Below are 20,494 nucleotides of genomic sequence, written 5' to 3' on the forward strand. Positions count from 1 at the left end.
CCCAGCACTTTGGGAGACCAAGGCAGGTGGGTTGTGAAGTTAGGAGTTTGAGACCAGCCTGGCCAATATGGTGAAACCCCATCTCTACTAAAAATACAAAAAAGCCAGGCATGGTGGTGCACGCCTGTAGTCCCAGCTACTTGGGAGGCTGAGGAGAGAGAATTGCTTGAACCCGGAAGGCGGAGGTTGCAGTGAGCCAAGATCGCGCCACTGCACTCCAGCCTGGGTGACAGAGAGAGACTCCAACTCAAAAAAAAAAAAAAAGAAAGAAAGAAAAAAGAAAAAAGACCTAGCTCGAGGGTCAGCTGCTCGCAGGCTGAACACTAGTTTTATTCCCAGGGTGACTAAATATCCTTATTTGCCCAGGTTAAGGGGTTTCTCTAGATGCAGGACTCTCAGTGCTAAAACCAGGATGACTTGGTTTCCCTGTTGGCCCACGCTGCACGCCCAGGCTGGCCCACCGCCTCAGGTGGAGCTCTGGCCACACTGTGTAGTGATGCCTGTTGGTGCCTCAGCCTTCCTCACCTGTCCCCATGCCACAGTGCTGTGTCATTTCACTGTGGGCGAGGTGGGATGCTCTGCGGCCAGAGAGGTAAGCAACACATCCCAGATACAAACCAGGATTTGAACCCAGGCTACTAGAAACCCACCTGCAGGTTTCTCCCACAACACAACCCTGACTCTGGCTCTTGGAATCTTAGCCTTTGGAAAGCCTGGACCCTGGGTTTTTTGGTAGGGGTGGTAAGCTGTGGGGCGGTTCCCATCAGCTACTCCAGGCCCCAGAGGCAAGGAGTGGCTGGGAGAGGAGGAAGTGACCAGCAGTGGCTTTGGCCACTATCCAGAAGATAAGTGACCTGGGCATATGTAGGGAGATCCCGGGGCACCCAGTCCCCACTGCAATGGAAGGAATCAGATGCCCCAAGGGGAGGCACGCAAGCAGAACCAGATTGCTCTTCCAGTTAAACCCAGGCAGCCTCTCCTCTGGCTTAAGACCATTAAACACGTCATGGGAAGCAGCACAATCTGGACCACACTTCACACCCACTGCTACAGTTATAAGTAAAAGTGCAAAACAACAAGTCGGTGAGAATGTGGAGAAAATGGAACTCCTGCATTGCTGGTGGGGATGTAAAACCGTGCAGCTGAGGTAAAAAAACAGGTGGTCTTTCAAAAGGTAAGACAGAACAGCCATGTGGCCTGCCAGCTCCACTCCTACGTATACACCCCCAGAAACTGAAAGCAGGGTCTCAAGCAGATATTGGTATACCCATGTTCAAAGCAGCATTATTCATAATAGATAAAAGGTGGGAGCAACCCAGTCTCCAGTGATGGATGAATAAACAAACATAAGATGTTCTAGACACATGATGGGACATTATTAGCTATAAAAAGAAAAAAGTTCAAAATAGTTACAACATGGATGGACCCTGAAAATACTAATATTATGATTAGGGAAAGAAGCCAGACACAGAAAGACAAAGATTATCTGATTCCACTTATGTGAGTTACCTGGAGTAATCAAATTCATAGAGACAGAGAGTGGCAGGGTGGCTGTCAGGTGCTGGGAGGAGGAGGTGGTGGTAAGGGGAAGTTACCATTTAATGGGGACAGAGTTTTTGCTTGGGATGACAAAAATCTGCTAGTTATGGTTATAGATAGTGGTGATGGTTACACACGCTGTGAATGTATTTAATGCCACTGAATTGTACACATACAAGTGGTTAAAATAAATATTATGAATACGTTGTCAACACACACAAATGCGATATCCAGATAAAATGCCTGCTTCTGATGGAACTGCCCAGGGCGGCCCCATGATCCTGAATGTGCGGAAAACGCCCCAGGAGGCTTGCTAAGGCACAGATCTGACTCAGGAGGTTTGAGCTGGCCCCGAAATCCTGCATTTCTAACAGACTCCTGGGCGATGCTGCGCCAGGGCTGGTGGGGGGACCACACTCAGAGCCCCAGGGTACAGGACCACAGCCAGACTCCCCTGCAGGAAACTCCACGGAGGTCTCCAACCAGCAAGGGCTGCTGTGCCCCCCAGACTTGTGAGGATGTGCCCAGGCCCACAGGATGGCCTTCCATCATGCCGCTACTTTGATTTGGGAGCCTGGCACCGTGTATCCATCATGCAGTGACATTTACTGAGTGCCTACGGGGTGCCACAGAGGTCCGAGAAGCCAGGACTCAAGGTCGGCCGTGGATGTGTGTGAGGAGCATGTTGCATGCTTCACACAGCACCACATCATCTCGCTGGACTCTTACTGACTGACTTTAATGACTCATTTAAGAAAAATTTATTTATTTATTTATTTGAGATGGAGTCTCACTCTATCGCCCAGGCTGGAATGCAGTGGTACTATTTCGGCTCACTGCAACCTCCACCTCCTGGGTTCAAGGGATTCTCCTGCCTCAGCCTCCCAAGTAGCTGGGATTACAGGTGCATACCACTGTGCCTGGCTAATTTTTATATTTTTAGTAGAGACGGGGTTTCACCATGTTCACCAGGCTGGTCTCGAACTCCTGACCTCAGGTGATCCACCCGCCTCCGCCTCCCAAAGTGCTGGGATTACAGGTGTGAGCCACCACACCTGGCCAAAAAATAAAAATAAATTTATTTGAAAAGGAAACCTCTCATCTCTACCACAAGTAGAAAGCAAGAATTACCTGGCAGAAGTAAAATGGTAGTTGTACAATGCAATGAAAACTAAGCTACTGTATTCGGTTCCAGCTCTACCCTGCTGCCTGCCCAGGCAAACTCTCCTCTCCCTTAGAACAAGGCTCACAAGCCCTGACAAGGTGCAAAGTAAGACACCAGGCCAAACTGAAGCCCCAGCACTGCAGAGACAGGCGGAAAGGAGGGACGGCAGGAATGACCTCCGGGCTCTGTGATGCGACTTTCTCTAATGCCCTGCCTCACCTAACATCACAAGCCCCACACTTCAGAAATCTTGGATCCGTTCCAATCTTTCACTGGCAAAAGGGGAAACGGAGGCCCAGGCCCTGGAAAGGGCTCACCTGAGGTCATCGAGTGAGTGCAGGGCCAGGTAGAACTCAGATGGGAAACTGGCTCTTTCTCTAGATTATCATCCTAAGTCCTCCCCGTACCAGCTGAGATGGAGCGGCAGGTTACTCCATGTAGCGTCACTGTTTTGGGAAAGAAAGATTCTGGTTTTCTCTGCCTTTTGTCAGTGACAATAAAAGTATGACAGTGCTGGCCAGGCGCAGTGGCTCACGCCTGTAATCCCAACACTTTGGGAGGCCAAGGCGGGCGGGTCACCTGAGGTCGGGAGTTCGAGACCGGCCTGACCAACATGGAGAAACCTGGTCTCTACTAAAACTACAAAATTAGTTGGGGGTGGTGGCGCATGCCTGTAATCCCAGCTACTCGGGAGACTGAGGCAGGAGAATCACTTGAACCTGGGAGGCAGAAGTTGTGGCGAGCCGAGATCACGCCATTGCACTCCAGCCTGGGCAACAAGAGTGAAACTCCATGTCAAAAAAAAAAAAAAAAAAAAAGGTATGACAGTGCTACTGATATGAACACAGGACAGAGTGTTTGGAAGTTCAGAGACACGCCCTCCCCAGCCTTCCTGGCTAATTTCCAAGTATATGTCTCTGTATACAATCAGCGCTCAATCAATGCCTGCCGCCTGGTGGTCTGAGCTCCTTAGGGAAGCATGGGGCCTCGGGTCGGCTTCCCTGGAAGCAGGGACTGAGGTGCGGATGCAGGTGTCCATGGTGGGTGCCATCTGGAGAGGGATGAGGAGTAAGGCAGGAGAAGGAAGGAGGATTTCCATGGAGTCAAGCACTACAGGCTGGGGGCGAGGGTGGGCGAGGCGAGTGAGGAGTCAGGCAAGTGGGGTAAGAAAGCCCACTCATGCCCAGGGGCATAGCCCAAGAGCGGGCATCTCCGTGAAGCTGGAGCCCTGGGTGCCTCAACTCACCCTGCACTTGGGCATGATCCATGGGAACTCTGGAGCGTGCACTGTGGCAGAGTTTGTCCTGTCTTGAGGCACGATGGCTGGAAGTCGTCCCTATCCACAGGCCACACCTGTCCCGAGAGTGTTGGGAAGAGGTACCCGCACTCCCTTCCCACCCTCCTTCCTCCTTCCATGGCCAATGAACGATGCATCACCTTCTGAGAAGCCTCCCTTGGACCCTGGAAATATCAGTCTCTGGCCTTCCACACATGGCTGGCACCACTGGCGCCTCACCGCAGGCCTCGTTCCAATCCCCAGCTGCTGTTGGTTTCCCTGGCCCCTTTGGCATTCAAGCAGCAGACACAAGCATGCCAGGTAGTACAGGCTCAAGATATGTCTACTGAATAAGTGAATGACAGCTGCTAAAGCTAACACACATTCATTCATTCAGCTCATCACAACAGAGCCCCTACCACATCCTTGGTGCCGTGTGGATGGACAGGTTAGCGCAGGGACAGGCGGTGCTTAGAAAGGGCTCGTGCAGGACTCCGATGGCTCACCCTGGGTGGAAGCGTGTGTTCTATGGTTGCTCTATGCAGGGCTCTGTGCTGAGAACCTGATAATTCTCACTGAGTTGCTATAATGGTTCTATGAGAAAGGTGATCTTATAGACCCATTTTATGGGTGAGGAAACTGAAGCTTACAGAGGTGAAGTGAGTTTCCCAGGACGAAGACAGTTTGAATATCCTGCGTCTGACCCCAGACCACCATGTCCTTTAATTAGAAGGGGATCTGACTGTGCCCTTCGACAGTGGGTGACCCAGTAAGTGCAAAGTGAGGACAATGAAATAGCTACACCCTCGTGGCGGTGGGGGTGGTGACGGCGAGGCAGTGGTACCTGGATAGCTGGGTCCAGGACCTGGCCAGAGTTGGTGCTAGGTGCCAGGTGGACAGTATGATGGTATTATTTTGCATTTGGGCACTGAGCATGGATGTCTGGGATGGGAAGATGCCTTAGGAGGGCAGGGGGTGGAAACCAGGGGAGGATCGCACTCTTTCTGTCCCTTGAGAATGTTCCCTGTGTATCACAGAATGGTTTCCCAAGTTGGGAGCAAGTAGAGAAGGCAGAGTCAGAATTCAACATAGCTTGTCTCCGAATTGGACATGGGGACTGGGGAAGAAGGGATCCCTGTTCCTGGATATCTGGGACAGAGACCCGAGGAGAGGGTCACAGGGGTCAGTAGGTCCAGCCTGGGATGGTGGTGTAGTCTCTTCACTTGCAGGGCAGGGCACAGGGCTGATTTGTAAACTCAACTCAACTCAACTCAACTCAACTCAACTCAACTCAAAGAGTGAGCCCCGGTGACTGCTCCTGTGTCCCTCTTCCTGCCAGGGCTGGGACGAGGTGGAATTGTGATGCCCACTTGACTGATGAGGACTATGAAGCTCAGGGCAGGATGGGAGCTCGGGACCTCACATTCTCACCTAAGACTCTTCCAGCTCCCTCAACAGTATGGGGGGAAACCGCCCCTATGATTAATTATCTCCCACCGGGTCCCTCCCAAAACATGTGGGATTTGTGGGAGCTACAATTCAAGATGAGATTTGGGTGAGGACACAGCCAAACCATATCAGGACCCAAGTCCAGTTCTGTTCATGAACTGGTCCTGCCTGCAGGGGGGCCTTTAAGCAAAGCAATGGCGCAGCCAGGAACTCCCAGGATGGCTTTGATGTCAAATATTCCCTGCCTCTATCCCGATTCTTTATTCAAAGCATGTAGTCTCTGTATTATCTGTACATTTTTTAGAATCCCAAAGCTCTAAAGCCCCGCTCCTTTCTGTTGATTTCCAGAGGATGAAGCCCCATTCCTTCCAAGTGGCTACCCTGGGATCAGTCACCAGAGGCTAAACTTCAGAAAAAGACTGCAGAGAAGGGCTGCAGGTAGGGGAGGACATCTGGTAAACAGGGAACAACTAAGTGGAAATATATTCAGCCTTAATTAATACTGAAAACAAAACAAAACACGTAAGTTCAGTAATACTTGCCCATTAAACCAACAAAAGTAAATACAATTGTTAAAACTAATGATTGCAGGGTTGTAGAGAACCTGGTGAAATAGCTTATTCCTCCATGTAACAGGAAGGAACCTGAGACGCAGTGAGATGAAGAGCTTCTTCACAGTCACTCCTGATGGGACCTACAAAGTCTGGGACAAAACCCAGGAACCCTGATGCCAGGCCTCAGTTCCTAAGTCTACATGATAGCCTGTGTTCTTTGAAGACACATAGGTTATATCCAAAAGCTGATGTTTTTCCCTTATGCCTTTTTAACCCCCCTGGGCCACATCAGCCTAAGTTTTAGAAACCGCCCTCCCCAAGAAGAAAGATCCATACTGTCTTGGTGATGCTCTCTAATGACAGTTTTTAATACGGTACTTCCAGAGGCTGGATTTGATGTTCTCTTTTGCAAAAGTCACCTAACTTTTCTGAGTTTGTTTCCTTATCTGTAAAATGAGGACAAAGGCCTCCAAGTTTCTCCTTTACCTGCCGATGTGTAAGGTCCCTTCCTGTTTGGTTTATATCCAGGCTGTGTGGCACCCTGTTTGTCCCCAAAGGCCTTTGTAAACAGAATCCCATGGTGACACTGAGTATCACAGACTCCAGGCTCTGAAGAGGAAGTTTGGACTTAATGTGGTCCCAGCAACGCTGCTACAGGGGGAATCAGATCCAGAGAGGACATGGGATGTACGTGAAGCCACCTCTGCCATCAATGTGTCATTTTCCCAACCCTGCTGGTTCTCAAGGGAGGGCAATTTTGTGCATGCATGTGCCCCCCCCGCCTCCAACACACACCCCACCTGGGACACCTGACAATGTCTGGAGACTTCTGGCTATCACAACTTGGGGATGGGGCACTCCTAGCATTTAGCAGGTAGAGGCCAGGGATGCTGCTAAACATCCTGCAATGCACGGGGCAGCCCGTGTGGCTAAGGCTGATCCAGGCCCACAAGTCCATAGCGCCGAGGCTGAGAGTAGACCCTAATCCTTACCATGCCTGGCTCACCACCTCCTTCCCTAGAGCCTTGGATCTCTGAAAGGAAAAGGCCCTACCTGCCTGGTTCTCTGTCACCTCCCCAGAGCCCACCCCAGGACCTGCACACAGTGGTGCTCAACACAGATCAGCAAACCGGGACTCAGCCAGGTCTTCAGAAGCACAGCCCAGGACTTTCGACCCTTCTCAGTCTCACGCATGTTTTCTGTTCATTTCAAATAGACCTTCCTCCAGAATCTACCTGGATAACCTCTCTGAATCCTTCATGATGAGCCTGGCCATCACCTCCTGTGGGAAGCCGTCTGTGATAACCCCAGGCTTCAAGGGGAGTTGGACACGGAGACCACAGCTCCTGCGCCCACTTCCTGTGCAGCACCTATCACCCTGGCTTGAGTGTGTCTGTTTTCCCTTCTCTCCCCATCACTCCTGCAACCCAAGAAAGGACTCTACCTTTTCCATCTCCATGTAGTGATGCTTGGCATATAGTAGATGCTCAATAAATAAGACATGAACACCTATATCTTGCTCTTCTTCAATCTATTTTGCATTGAACAATGGGAATGACCTTTCAAATGACACGATCAGATCATGAAACTCCCTGATAAAAATTCTACAGTGACTTCCTGTTGCACTTACAAGAAATCCCAGAGTCCTCTCCCGGGTCTTGCCGACTCTCAGGCCTCGTCTCACTGCACCTCGCAAATTCACAGTCCCCCAGCCTCCACTCCCCAACACATCCAGCAGAGGCCACCCTGGGGCTCCTGCACCCGCTGTCCCAGACATCTGCAGTGCATGGTCCTGCTCTTCTCATAGCTGCTGCCTTCTCTGCCTGTGGGTCTCAACTTGAGTCCTGCTGTCTCAGAGACCTCCCTGGCGACCCCATTGACAGAAGCCCCCTCTAAGTTTCTATGATAAACCTCATTTGCTCTCTCTTCAAAGCACTGCTATGTGAGCCTACCTTGTTTATTTCCTATCTTCCCCTCCCAGTCAGAATAAAATTCCATGAGAATAAGGATCTCTCTCTCTTTTTGCATTTCAATAGCTGTAGTGGGTGAAATAGTGGCTCCCAAAGAGAGATGTTCAAGTGCAAGTCACTGGAATCTGTGAGCATGACATTTGGAGAAAGGGCCTCTGCGGGTGAAATTGTTGAGGATCTCTGCATGAGATCATCCTGGATTAGGGTGGGCCCTAAACCTGATGACAGGTGTCCTCATAGGAAAAGGAGAGGGACATGTGAGATATAAGGCGACACAGGGAGGAAGGCCCTATGGAAGTGGAGGCAGAGGCTGGACTGTTGCAGCTCTGAGCCCAGGAACACTCAGCACTGCCAGCAGCCGGCAGGAGCCAGGAGCGAGCCTGGGGCGGCTTCCCCCTCAGAGCCTTCAGGAAGAGCCAAGCCTGCCCATAATTTGATTTCAGATTTCTGGCCTCCAGAGCAGCGAGAGGATGCACTTCTGGTGTTTTGAGCCATGAAGCATGCAGAAATTTTCTATGGCAGCCACAGGAAACTAAAGCCGTGCTTCCTGCTCCTAGATATAATAGATCCTCAATAAATACTGTTGGACAATAATCTGAATCCTACTAACTGCCTCGCAGGGCCCCAGGTGTACACGGGGACTGAGCATTAACTCTGGGAGCACCTCACTCTCATTACCAGACCCCTACCCTCAGCCCAGACACCCACTCTCAGCCCAGGCCCCCTACCCTCATCCAGATCCCCACTCTCAGTCCACACCCCAACTCTCAGCCCAGACCCCACTCTCAGGCAGCATCTCACCAGCCACCATCGGTAGGTGTCGTCCTCCAGGAGCGCATTCTGGGCGGTCAGCAGCGGCTGCACAGTCTGGTTGAACCTCTCGTCGAACCAGACCGAGAGCTTGCGCTGCCCGATGCAGTGGGTGCAGGTGCAGGGCCTGTGCTTGATCAGCCTCTTCAGGTTCTCGGAGAGCTCCAGGACCATCTGCTTGGGGAACCAGGTGGTGGCCACCATGGTGTGGGAGTAGTTCAGGAAGAAGGAGGTGAGGAAGATGAAGAGCACGAGGAAGGTGAGCACCTTCAGGGTCCTCTTCCGCAGGGTCACCATCTTCGCAGCCCTGATGGCGGCCTCCCACGATGGGTAGCAGAACTCCCTCCTAAGAGAGGAGAAAAATGGAAGAAAAATCCCAGAGGTGGAGGCTCAATCAGAAGGGATGGCGGGAATTCCAAGGGAGGACACAAGGGCCGCTAAGGTCGACTTCACTCCCGCTGGGGGATGACCCCCCACTGTGTCCCAGACACCGCTGTGTGGTAGACCAAGGCCATTCGTGACATGTTGGCTTTGCTTGCATATATTTACCTTTTCAGAAAATAAAGTAGCCTATTCTTCTGCGATCCTTAAAGAGCTGATAATGTCTCCTGATCAAGCTTTAACCAGTGATTTCCTTTCCCATCCAAACAAGATAAGGGGTCATTAATCGCTGTGACAGTCCAGGGTCCCTCAGGAGCAAGGACCTCGAAGGAAGGGTCTTGGTATAGCGGGGAGGGAAGCTGTCTCTGCTGTCCTCCTCCAACTGTGGTTTCTGATGATCCTTAATTAGGGCTTTTTCTTTCTCATGCTGTCGCCAGAGACACGGTGGGTAGGCAACCAGCTTGATGAAGGCACAGAAGGTTGTCTGTCATCTGCAAAGAAAAGGAGGAAGAAAACAGGGTGAGATTCTGTGATCCTGCTATAAAAAATGTTTCTCTCCACATCTCCACCAGGATGCATTCCGTGGTCTTCCTTCTGGTGTCATGCCAACCTGGCAGGTGGCTCCGGATGGTTTATCTACCTTTGTGAGCCTCAGTGCGTGCATACAATGGATGTTATCATCTCTTTGCAAGGTTACTATGGGATGCAGAAAGTGTCCCCTCCATACTTCCAACAACAAGAACCTAGCACACGGACACACTCAACAAACGTTTGTAAAAGAGCTCATGACGCATGTAGGTACAATATACCCAGGGATTGTTAAATACATGTTATTTGCTTTCTCTCTACTTCATTCTCTTCCAGATTTTGGATTTCAGCAACAAGCACAACAACAATGGTATGCTTAGAGAGTGACCCAGGGTTCCTTTTACCCGGGCCATTCAAGCTCTGCCAACTGGCCTTACTTCCATAGAAGGGGCTTTAGACGGTCCAAGTTCAAGCTCTGATTTCCCATCTGTGGAGCCTTGGGAAAGTTATTCAACCTTCCTGACCCTCAGTTTCTTCTTTTGTAAAGTGGGATATTAACACCCCTACTTATAGAATGGTTATGAAGATAAGATAATATGATGTATGCTGGGCTTCTGGTATCTATTAGGCCATTGCTGAACTTTAATTTTCCTTCTTCAGTCGGGCGCGGTGGCTCACGCCTGTAATCCCAGCACTCTGGGAGGCCGAGGCAGGCGGATCAGAGGTCAGGAGATCGAGACCATCCTGGTTAACACGGTGAAACCCTATCCCTACTAAAAAAAAAAGCAAAAATTATCCGGGCATGGTGGCGAGTACCTGCAGTCCCAGCTACTTGGGAGGCTGAGGCAGGAGAATCCCTTGAACCTGGGAGGCAGAGCTTGCAGTGAGCCGAGATTGCACCACTGCACTCCAGCCTGGGCAACAGTGCAAGACTCCATCTCAAAAAAAAAAAAATTCCTTCTTCAGCACATGAATGAATCAATATTCTTTGATGATCCACTAAGAGCTGAGAGCATGAGATACTCATGCATACATATCTCTTCAGATAATCCTCGGAATATACTGCCAGCTAGATACTAGTTTCCCTTTTTGTCTTGAAGAAACTCTCAGAGTTTCTCAGAAGAAACTGAGACTCTCCCAAAGGAGAGTGTCTCAGAAGAAACTGAGACTCAAAGAGGTTAGATGACTTGCCTAAAGAAAGGAAGGAGCAGGATCTGAGTCCAAATCCACAGTCCTCTGATTCCTTGCATCTGGAGGGGTTAGGGTTAGGGTTACTATGGTCCCCTCTTAAGGGACCAAGAACAGGGGGTTAGAGGGCTCTACCCTGGAGCAGACACCTGTCTTGTTAATTGTTCTTCAGATTACTACAGCTGGAGGGATATAGAGCAAGGGGGGAATATTCTTTTGAGGAAAGTAAACGGGTACCTCTCAAATGCCCATCAGAGACCCCCCTGGCTCTCACTGACACCCTGGGATTTCTGTATGATACAACTGCGGTTACACCTCTGCCCTGGAGCATGGTCTCTTTGGTCTTTGCTTGGAATGCTGAAGAATGGAAGGAATCTGATCAATTCCTCCCCATCCTCAAGGTGTAGATCGCCAATAAGCAGGGTATTTTTTTTTTTCCAGGAAAATTAAAGAGTTGAAAGGAGATTGATAACCTTTTGGTAGAAAGGGGGGCACCTCAAAAAACCATATTAAATCCACAGTGCCTTTCTGGAGACATCCAGGGTCCAAGATACATAGGGTGCAACCCTCTACAGCTTCCAGAAGTAGAAGCCCAACGTACGGAGGATAAGGTCAGAGCTCTGCAGCTCAGTTGGCAATGTCATTTTTATCCGGCCCCTGCTCCAATTTTCACTTTTCATGAGAATCTAGATTTTGTTTATAACCTAGTGGTGTCCACAGGTGTCCCATCCAATTCTCTCCCCACCTGCCCCCATCAAGGAGCAGTCCTGTAATTTGAGTAAGAAAAACTTCTGCACCATCACAGGTAGGCTCACAATTCACTTGACTGGCAGAGGGTTCCCACCTCTTACCCCAGTAATTGATCCAGGGATGGGCATATGCCTTAATTCATCCAGTCCAGCTTCTGTAGTGAGGGAAGAAACTCTTTTGCTCTGGTTGGCTTGTTGTTGACATGTGGAACATCCTGCTGGCTATTTTGCTAGCTTGTGTAGAAGAGACTAGAGCTGAACAACCTGAACAAATGGTGCTAAATCCTTGATCCTGCTCAACCTGCAGCCCCACCCTCATCTTGACTTTTCAGATACATGAGGGGATGCGTCCCCTTCATGGGATAAAGGAGATTATTTGTAACGTCAAGCAACATGACTGACCCACAGGTCACAGTTGCTCCTACCTCTGTGCCCCCGCTCAGGCTGTTCCCACTGCCCAGAAAACCACCCCCACCCTGCATGGCCCATGGTTCTTACTTATTCTCTAGGGCTCAGCTGGTGCCGACTCCTGGAGGAAGCCCTGTCCACTCCTGGAGTGAGTTAGGGGCCTCTCCTGGCTCCCCAGGGTCCTGGCTGCACTCTGTCTGCACTCTTCACACATATGTCTCCTCCCTGGACGGGGAGCAACGTGAGGATGGAAACTCAGCCTCACGATGGCAGTGACCCTGTCACCCGTGCACACACTCAATGCTCAGTGGAGGCTTGGGTCATGAAGGAACCCAGAAATGAATGGAGGGAAACAAAACAGCCAACAGTCCAGAGGGAGATCTGAGAAAGAAAGCACAGACTCCGAGTCAGATTTCCATTCTCAGCAGCCTGTCCCACTCTACTCACTGTGTGACCACGAACAAGTCACCTAGCCCTTCCGAACCATCCCTTCAATGGGAAAAAGGGATTGATAACACAAATTCTGCTAATTTCTCAGGGCTGCCAGCCCGTCAAGGTTGTCCATTCATCTCATTCATCGACTGCATATTTGCTGGTCCTTGCATTCTCCAGGCCCTGGACAAGGTGGCTGGGGTACATCGTAAAGGGATCTAAGGTAGGGGCCTCCCAGGCATCAATAGGGCCCCAGATCCTTTGGAACAAAGGAGGCCAGTATGCCTGGATCAGACACAGGCTGGAGGAGAGGAGTGGGTGGGGGGTGAAAGGGAATCTGGGCATGCAGCTGGGGTGAGAGTGCGTTGGGCCAGAGAAGCCACAGTCAAGACTAAGTTTTCTCTGGGTTAGCAGGTTTCTCTGGAAACCCGCTGGTGGGGCTGAGCAGAGGAATGCCATGGTCTTATTACATTAGCCTTTACAATGAACAGGGCCTAGGGCACCCTCGCCCTTAGTGTTTCTGCACCCCTAATGCCAGGGCAGAGATGAGTTCCCTGAAATAGATGACTGTTGAACCGTGTTGATCAAACAAGGCTATGGATGAGAGGTCATGTTTCCTACAATGCCCTGCCTCTGCATGAGAGATATGAATGCTCTAGGCTGCTGCTAGGGGTTGGATGAGAGGCAGGGCAGAGAGCAAGGTTGTGCTGCACAGGCTGTGGGACTGTGACAGCCTCCTCTCCTCTGGGGCATCCTGCAGCCACACCTCCAAGGCCAGGGTACTCCCCATAACCATCAGAGGCTTCCGAGCTGGTATCATTTAGTGCTTTCCAAAGCCCTAGATAAAACTGCAATGGAAAAGCAAGAACGCCGCCCCACCCCTTCCCTGGCTGCAGGGAAGAAACAGGACTGCATGTCTTCTCTGTGCTCTAGCAAGTGTGGGGCAGCCCGCAGGCATGGGGGAATGCCAGCCCTGGCTCCCAGAAATGAAACCTGGGTCAAGACGCCACAGACCAAAGATCTGTGCATGCCAAGTGTGTGGTGAGGGAGGCCTGGCCTCCCAGAACAAGGAGAAAGAAGAGAGGGAGCAGGGAAGGATGGGGAAGGAGGGAAGCTGGCTTCCTGTCCTCTGCCAAATGGCAGTCATTTCCCAGCCACATGCTCAATACGAGGAGGCATGAAGCACCTGCACACAACAGAGCTTAGTGGGGTCACCAGCACAAGACTGACAAATGTCAGCACACTTTTGAGGACTGGAAAGTAAGAATTTCCATACGGAGAGTACCTAATGAAAATAAACTCCTCTGGCAATGGGGAGTTGAGGGGCAATGACCAGAGACTGAGAGAATTGTGTGGAACTCCTGCAAACACGGATGAATGAACCGCATGGAGTTTTGAACCTGTAGTAAATACCCGCTGAACGAGATGGTAGTAAATACCCATCACAGGCTGGGATGCCCTCCCAGCCCTTCACACAGCCCCTGGTACTATGGTCACCAGAGAACAGGTATGCCTGAGTGAACTGTGCAGGCTGTTGGCAAAGTTGACACTTTCAATGCAGAGTGGCCACAACTTTCCCCATGTAATCCCCAAGCCACCTACCTACGGGAAAGGTGGGTAACCCTTAGGCTTGTCTCCCTGAAACCGAGAGAAGGCAAGTGACTTATCCAAGGTCACACAGCAAAATGGTGGCAAAGCCAGACTCCTGCCTTCTCCTGTGGCTTTCTATGTAGCCATGGCTCATCGTTCAATTCCATCAATACCTGCTCTTATCTGCCCTATCTCCCCCATTCCCTTTCTGATAACTTCTTTGGACTTGGTTTACTGTCGTCCCTCCAGCCTCTTATGTTGGGTACTACCTTGTTTACCTTCCCTTCTTGCTGTGCCTACTGTATTTGAATTATGTATTCAGTTCTTCATTTCAGTGGTGTCTTTTAGTTCTGGAATTTCCACCTAATTTTTTGACAGGTTCTACTTTGCTGGTGAATTTTTCCATCTTGTCATCTATCTTTGTGCAATTATTCACCACAGCCATCTTAAAGCCCACATTGGATATCCTGTGATACTTGGATAACATGGGTCTATTTCTATTGTCTATTTTCTCGGTTGCTCTGTCTTTCTTTGGTTATTTGGTTCTGTCCTTGGCAGGCCTGGTTGCTGTTTGTATTGTATATGACAAAAATGTAGAGGCTCTGGATGAGGCTGTCCTCCTTCAAAGAGGACTGGTTGTCTCCTGACCAGCAGGTACAGAAGGGGCACATTACTCTGTTCTAACTGTGGCTGTGTTTCACTTTTCATGAAGACTGGTCTACTTCTGGTTTACTCTTACCCCTGGGGCATAGCCATTCTCAACAGGTAAACTGAGATGCTTATCAGGGTGACTCTTCCTTACAGGCTCCTATCTCCAATTTCTGTCTCCCCTGTAATATGGGATCACCATAAGCTTAGCTTAACTTTTTAGCCTTCCATTTTTGTTGTTGTTGTTGTTGTTACTGTGTTTTTGGTTTTGAGATAGAGTCTCACTCTGTTGCCCAGGCTGGAGTGCAGTGGTGTGATCTTGGCTCACTATAACCTCTACCTCCTGGGTTCAAGTGATTCTCCTGCCTCAGCCTCCTAAGTAGCTGGGACTATGGGCACACGCCACTGTGCCTGGCTAATTTTTGTATTTTTAGTAGAGGCGAGGTTTCTCCATGTTGGTCAGGCTGGTCTTGAACTCTCGACCTCAGGTGATCCACCTACCTTGGCCTCCCAAAGTGCTGGGATTATAGGCATGAGCCACCATGGCCAGCCTTTTCAGCTTTTCATCTGCTGTTTTCTGCTTGGTTTCTTAGACTCTGGACCCATGAAACTTAAGTGCTGGCAAATGCCTTGAAAGGAAAATTTTAAAAGGCACAGAGCACACGTTCTTTTCTTTGTGGTTCTTTTTGCTCTAGGTTCTTGGTTCCCTGGGTTTTGGTTGACTTAGTAGTCCTGAACTCACTGACTCCCTCTACCTACCTACCTATCTCTGTTTTGCTTCCCCACCTTGTGAGACTGCCAAACACTCTGAACTGTTGCTCTTTGCTCGTCCTCTGAACCCTCTGCAAAAATCAGCACACCTTGTGCAGGAAAGGAACAGGGAATATTGGGTTTCCCCCAACTTATTTCCTTTCTCTTGGGGGTCTTCACACCTCAAGTCCTGGCTGCTTTAGTTGTTCTCTAATGCCTTCAAAGAGCTGGATTTCAAGTTTTTCCAGCTTTTATAGTTCTCAGTGGGAGAAAAGATCTGGTACAAGCTTCTGCCATTGCCCAAAGTAGAAGTACAGCATCTTTCCTTTGCCTTTCCATGTTCCTGTTCTTGGATTGGTTGCCTGTATGTGTCAGCGGCTTGGCAAATTCAGAGAAGAGGGTGGGGCCAGAGAGGCCTCAGAGGTGCTGAGGCAAACCTCCTCACACCAGCCAAGTGCACAGATGGTGGGAGGAAGAGGCAGATTTGCAGGCTGGAAAGTTGCAACTGCAGCCGTGGCAGCCACCACCCCCTTGCCCCACCCAAGGGGCCCCACTGCATCTGCTTTCACTTTATGTCAGAACATCCTGCTCCCAGGCCAGCTCTGCACGGACAGCGAGGATGACTTCCAGTGCAACACATCCGGGGACTTGCCATTATTGAAAAACAGATCCTCCCGTGGGCTTTGGGATCCTGGCCGGCTGGCTTCATGTATGGGCACAGGGTGGGACCAAGTAAGACCTAACCAGTAAATCTTGGATACTTAAAGGCCCTCAAACCTTCCAGTAAGAAGAATGACTCCTTTCTGAACTGCTCTCTGGCCCCGGCCTGGTCACTGGATGCTTGGAACCCATTTATTCTTGTTTTGTGAAGAATTTCCTAGTGGATCATGGCCAACAGTTGTCTGAACAACAAAAACAACAACAACAAAGGCACAGACAGACCTGCATTCAAATCCTGACTCTTCCCATTCCTGGATGTGTGTTCATGGGCAAGGCACTTGCCCTCTCTGATCCTCAATTCCTGAATCTACAAAATAGGATTAAAAATGCTCACACAGGCCAGGCATGGTGGCTCACGCCTGTAATCCCAGCACTTTGGGAGGCCGAGGTGGGTGGATCACCTGAGGTCAGGAGTTCGAGACCAGGCTGGCCAACATGGTGAAACTCTGTGTCTACTAAAAATACAAAAATTAGCCGGGTGTGGTGGGTGCCTGTAATCCCAGCTACTTGGGAGGCTGAGGCAGGACAATCACTTGAACCTGAGAAGTGAAGGTTGTAGTAAGCCCAGATCGCACCACTGCACTCCAGCCTGGCTGACAAAGTAAGACTTCGTCTCAAACAAACAAACAAAACTGCTAACACGAAGGGTTGCTGTGAGATAAAAGGCCTTGCACAAAAGTGACCAGCTCAGTTCCTGCCACAGCGTAGATGACCACAAAGGTCAATTCTGTCTCTCCCCACTAAGCTTCAAGGTCCTCATTTGTAAACAAAAAGGAGAAAGTCCAGCAGAACCCTTAGTCCGTCCCACTGGCAGGGTTATTTAAAACCAAATGAAATCAGGCATCAAATCATGCAAACCAGTGGTATTACACAAATGATGATTCTCGCTGAATTCATTATTTGTGTGAATTCCTTGATGTGCTGAACAGCTAAATCTTCATGCTTTCTACTCCTGTGGCCAAGACCTCCCAGGACCGGCAGGAAGGAGCTCCTAACATACTAGGGGAAAGGTCAGGGTTCCCAGGGGCTCCCAGACCCAGAGGACTCTGCAAAAGCCATGCCTCAGGTCAGGAGGCAGCTGTCCCAGAGCCCTATGTACAGAGTCAGGCCCACCTGAGTTTGCAACCAGCTTTGACCTTCCCGAGGAAAAGGTTCCTCAAAGTTGCTCTGATATCTCCAATTTTCCACTCTCCAATCAGTCTTTTTTCCCACATGCTTGGAAACGCAGATGCATTGTCTTCTAAAGCATCCACGATTTACACATCCGCAGGAAAGCCTGGCCACCCTCACAGCCTCCGACTGCCAGTCTTGAATTGGGGGTCATCTCATTTGTTTTGCATTGTTTTTTATAGTTTGCCAAAACAGTCACAGCTGCCATCCATTTGACCCTTTCAGCAGCCCCACTCACTGGGTGGTGAACAGAATACGGGTATTGGGGGGTCAGCCAGATCTGGGTTTGAATCCTGAATCTCCGACCTCCTAGCCGAGAGGTCTTGGGTAGGGACTTCATCTACCTCATCGGGCTCAGGGCCTGCACCAGCAAGATGGGGGAAAATCACATCTCTTCAAAGGGACACATGAGGATTAAGTACATAAATGCTTCACATTTAACAGATGCTCAATACATGGGAGTTACCTTCACTGTCAACTTGCAGACAAGGAAACTGAGGCTGACAGAGGGCAGGTGCCTGGATTGAGTTAAAACAACCAGATGGCAGAGCCAACTTGGACCAGGTCTTTTGTATCTTTGGGATCAATGTCTAAACGTTTCTTTCCTCCCTCCTTCCTTCCCTCCTTTCCTACATACTCTGTGCTCAGCACGGGTCCCCAGGAAGAAGATGCAGTCCCTGGAAGCTGAGTGTGTGGAACTTCCATATGGAACTCTCCCAGTGCAGTCCCTTGTGCCCCTGTGTTATTACAAGGGGGTGTGTCTGACCTCCACTTTAATCCCTCATTCAGAGAATCCGCCTAATAAGAAACCTGGGCCAAGTGAGTCAGAGCTAGAGGCGCCTGGTTAGAAGCCTTGCTGGGCTTTAGCAAGCCCATCCCTGCCCCAGGATTCCTGCCACCTGTCCATCCCCCTGCAGCTAAGGGGTACTCCTGGCCTGATACCGCTGACCCTGGGTGATGAGGCCTTCTCTTTGCTGATATCCTTAACCCTCCCTGCTCCCTGGGTATTACACACAGGGAATTGTGATGGGAGACTGTTCAGAAACATTTAAGAACTCAGCAAACTTGTAGCTATCATCAACGAATAAGGCTAGAAACTAGAGTGGTATCTGCAAGCCACACGGCTCAAATACCCTATTGAGAGTTGCATCAATCCTGCCTGCATTTGAGGGTTCTCAGGGCACCCTGTTTCTTGTTGCAGCAGGGGTTCCTATGCTGGCCACTGTCTACAGGAGTGAGGGCTTGTTCCCACCCGCTGTGTGCTTCCCCTGACTGCAGGAGCTGGAAGCCTGGGAACTACATTTCCCAGCATCCCTGTCCACAGCGCTCTGGAAATGGTTGAGATCTGAGCAGTGATAGTTGGGATGGCAGGTGGGCGAGGCAAGAGCCTTCCTCCCTCCAGCAGTGGTAGAAGCTGCTGTGTGGCTGCCCCAGAATCTGGACTCCAGAACCTGCCTTCTTCCACTTCCAGGCAGTGGGGCAGCTGCAGATTCTGTCCTGACTTCCTGAAGTTTCGTGGCCTATGGGCCTCAACCTGAAGCATTGCAGCCCAAACCCTGGAGGGCCCCCATTCTCACTGCCCTTCTCAGAACTTTATAAGCACTTGGATCCCTGAATCAAATCCTTACGCTTCAAGCTGCTGCCTCACTTCATTCCACAGATGTGGAAGCTGAGCTCAGAAATGGGAAGGGACTTTTCCAAGGATACACGGGAAAAGTGCACCAGGGCTAAAGAAAACCAGATGCCCAAGTCCTAAGACACGCTTGACTCCTTAGATAGAACCTGCTGTATTCTGCAGGCCAGCTGCCCTGGGGTGGGTGTTCTTCCCATTCCCAGGGCCAGGATCTTAGGAGGTGTCATGGGATGCAACTGAAAAGAGAGAGAGGGTGGAGCTTTGGGGAGGAGAGAAGGTCAGGAGTTGGTTTAGCTGTTGCCACAAGGGGTCGAGGTCTGTTTGCGGTGACCCCCAGGAAGTTACATGGGCTGCTGAGCTTCAAGTTCCTCATCTATAAAGCGGGGGTTAGAAACCATCCCTACTTGAGGTGACTGCATAGAGCAGTAATGTGTCAACACTGAGGACACCTACCATCACCTTTGTCTTTTCTACACCCTGTTCTAAGCACAATACCGGTGCACATTGGCTGGGCCCACAACAAGCTCCCGATGAGGGTACTGGGTATTATCTCCAGCTTTCAGAGCTGGGACAGAGGCCTGCAGTGGTCAAGCCACCTACCCAAGGCCCTCGGCCGGTAGGTGTAAAGTCAGGATTATGGCCAGTGCAGAATCCCAACTTCACACCTGCTGGTATGAAGTGGATGGTGCCAGGCTGAGGTCCGCCCCTGCCCTGGGCCTCCTTGGTGTCTGAGCTGTGGAAGAGGGACCAGCCTATCCCCACTCCATGGTGGCAGTGCGAGTACTGGGCGGGCTTTGCGTGTGACGCAGCTCAGGACCTGGCAGGGGCAAGCGTGAGCCTTCCTTTCCCTTGTTTTGTTTTCTCCTTGCAGCTCAGCTCCACCCGCTGAGTCATCCCCTGAAGCTGGCAGCTGTGCTCTCATGGCCGAGCCAGGCCTGGACCCACTCGATGCCGCTCTCCTCCCCCGGGTCAGGAAGGATCAGCCGTGAGGGAAGCCAGACCCATTTCCCTCCAGAGAACATCATCCAAGAGAAACAGGACCACAGTAAGGTGAGGCCTGAGAGCAGGCCCTGGCCACTGCAAGGTAAACAGGTGATGACAAGCTCCCTGTCAATGGCAGGACTGGCGTAGACATTCCTCTCTTTCTATCGATTAAAAAAATCAGTCTCAAATGAAGCCAGTCAGCAACTGTGCTGCCCTGAGGCTGCCTGCGCCTCCCAGGAGAGGAGGGAACACCCACCCCAAGCCCCTGGGGACAGCAGCCATGGAGCACAGCGTGACTGGGGCCACCTCAGGAGCCAAGGCCAGTCAGCTCTTCATCTGTAAAATGCGACAATGATCCCAGCCCCTGCTCACCTAGACTCGGCTAATTGAACAAATTAATGAATATTGGTTAGTCCTGAGAGTCCCTGTCTTTCTTTCTTTCTTTTTTCTTTTTCTTTTTTTTTTTTTTTGAGATGGAGTCTCGTTCTGTCACCCAGACTGGAGTACAGTGGCGTGATCTCGGCTCACCATAACCTCTGCCTCCCGGGTT

At 50.5% G+C, this 20,494-nt stretch overlaps 1 protein-coding gene across 1 annotated transcript in view; it reads right to left on the bottom strand.

Annotated features, from left to right (window-relative positions):
* Positions 1 to 20,494, bottom strand: part of ST3GAL1 (ST3 beta-galactoside alpha-2,3-sialyltransferase 1) — a 116,366-nt gene that overhangs the window by 12,307 nt on the left and 83,565 nt on the right. Inside the window, exons 4-5 of the mRNA XM_025394447.1 lie at positions 9,313 to 9,635; positions 8,755 to 9,109 (exon numbers count right to left, since the gene is read on the bottom strand). Of these exons, the coding sequence (XP_025250232.1) occupies positions 8,755 to 9,060 (306 nt within the window). The 5' untranslated portion in view covers positions 9,061 to 9,109; positions 9,313 to 9,635. The remainder of the gene's footprint in view (positions 1 to 8,754; positions 9,110 to 9,312; positions 9,636 to 20,494) is intronic.

The sequence above is a fragment of the Theropithecus gelada genome, chromosome 8 (assembly GCF_003255815.1).
Source record: "Theropithecus gelada isolate Dixy chromosome 8, Tgel_1.0, whole genome shotgun sequence".
Taxonomy (NCBI): domain Eukaryota; kingdom Metazoa; phylum Chordata; class Mammalia; order Primates; family Cercopithecidae; genus Theropithecus; species Theropithecus gelada.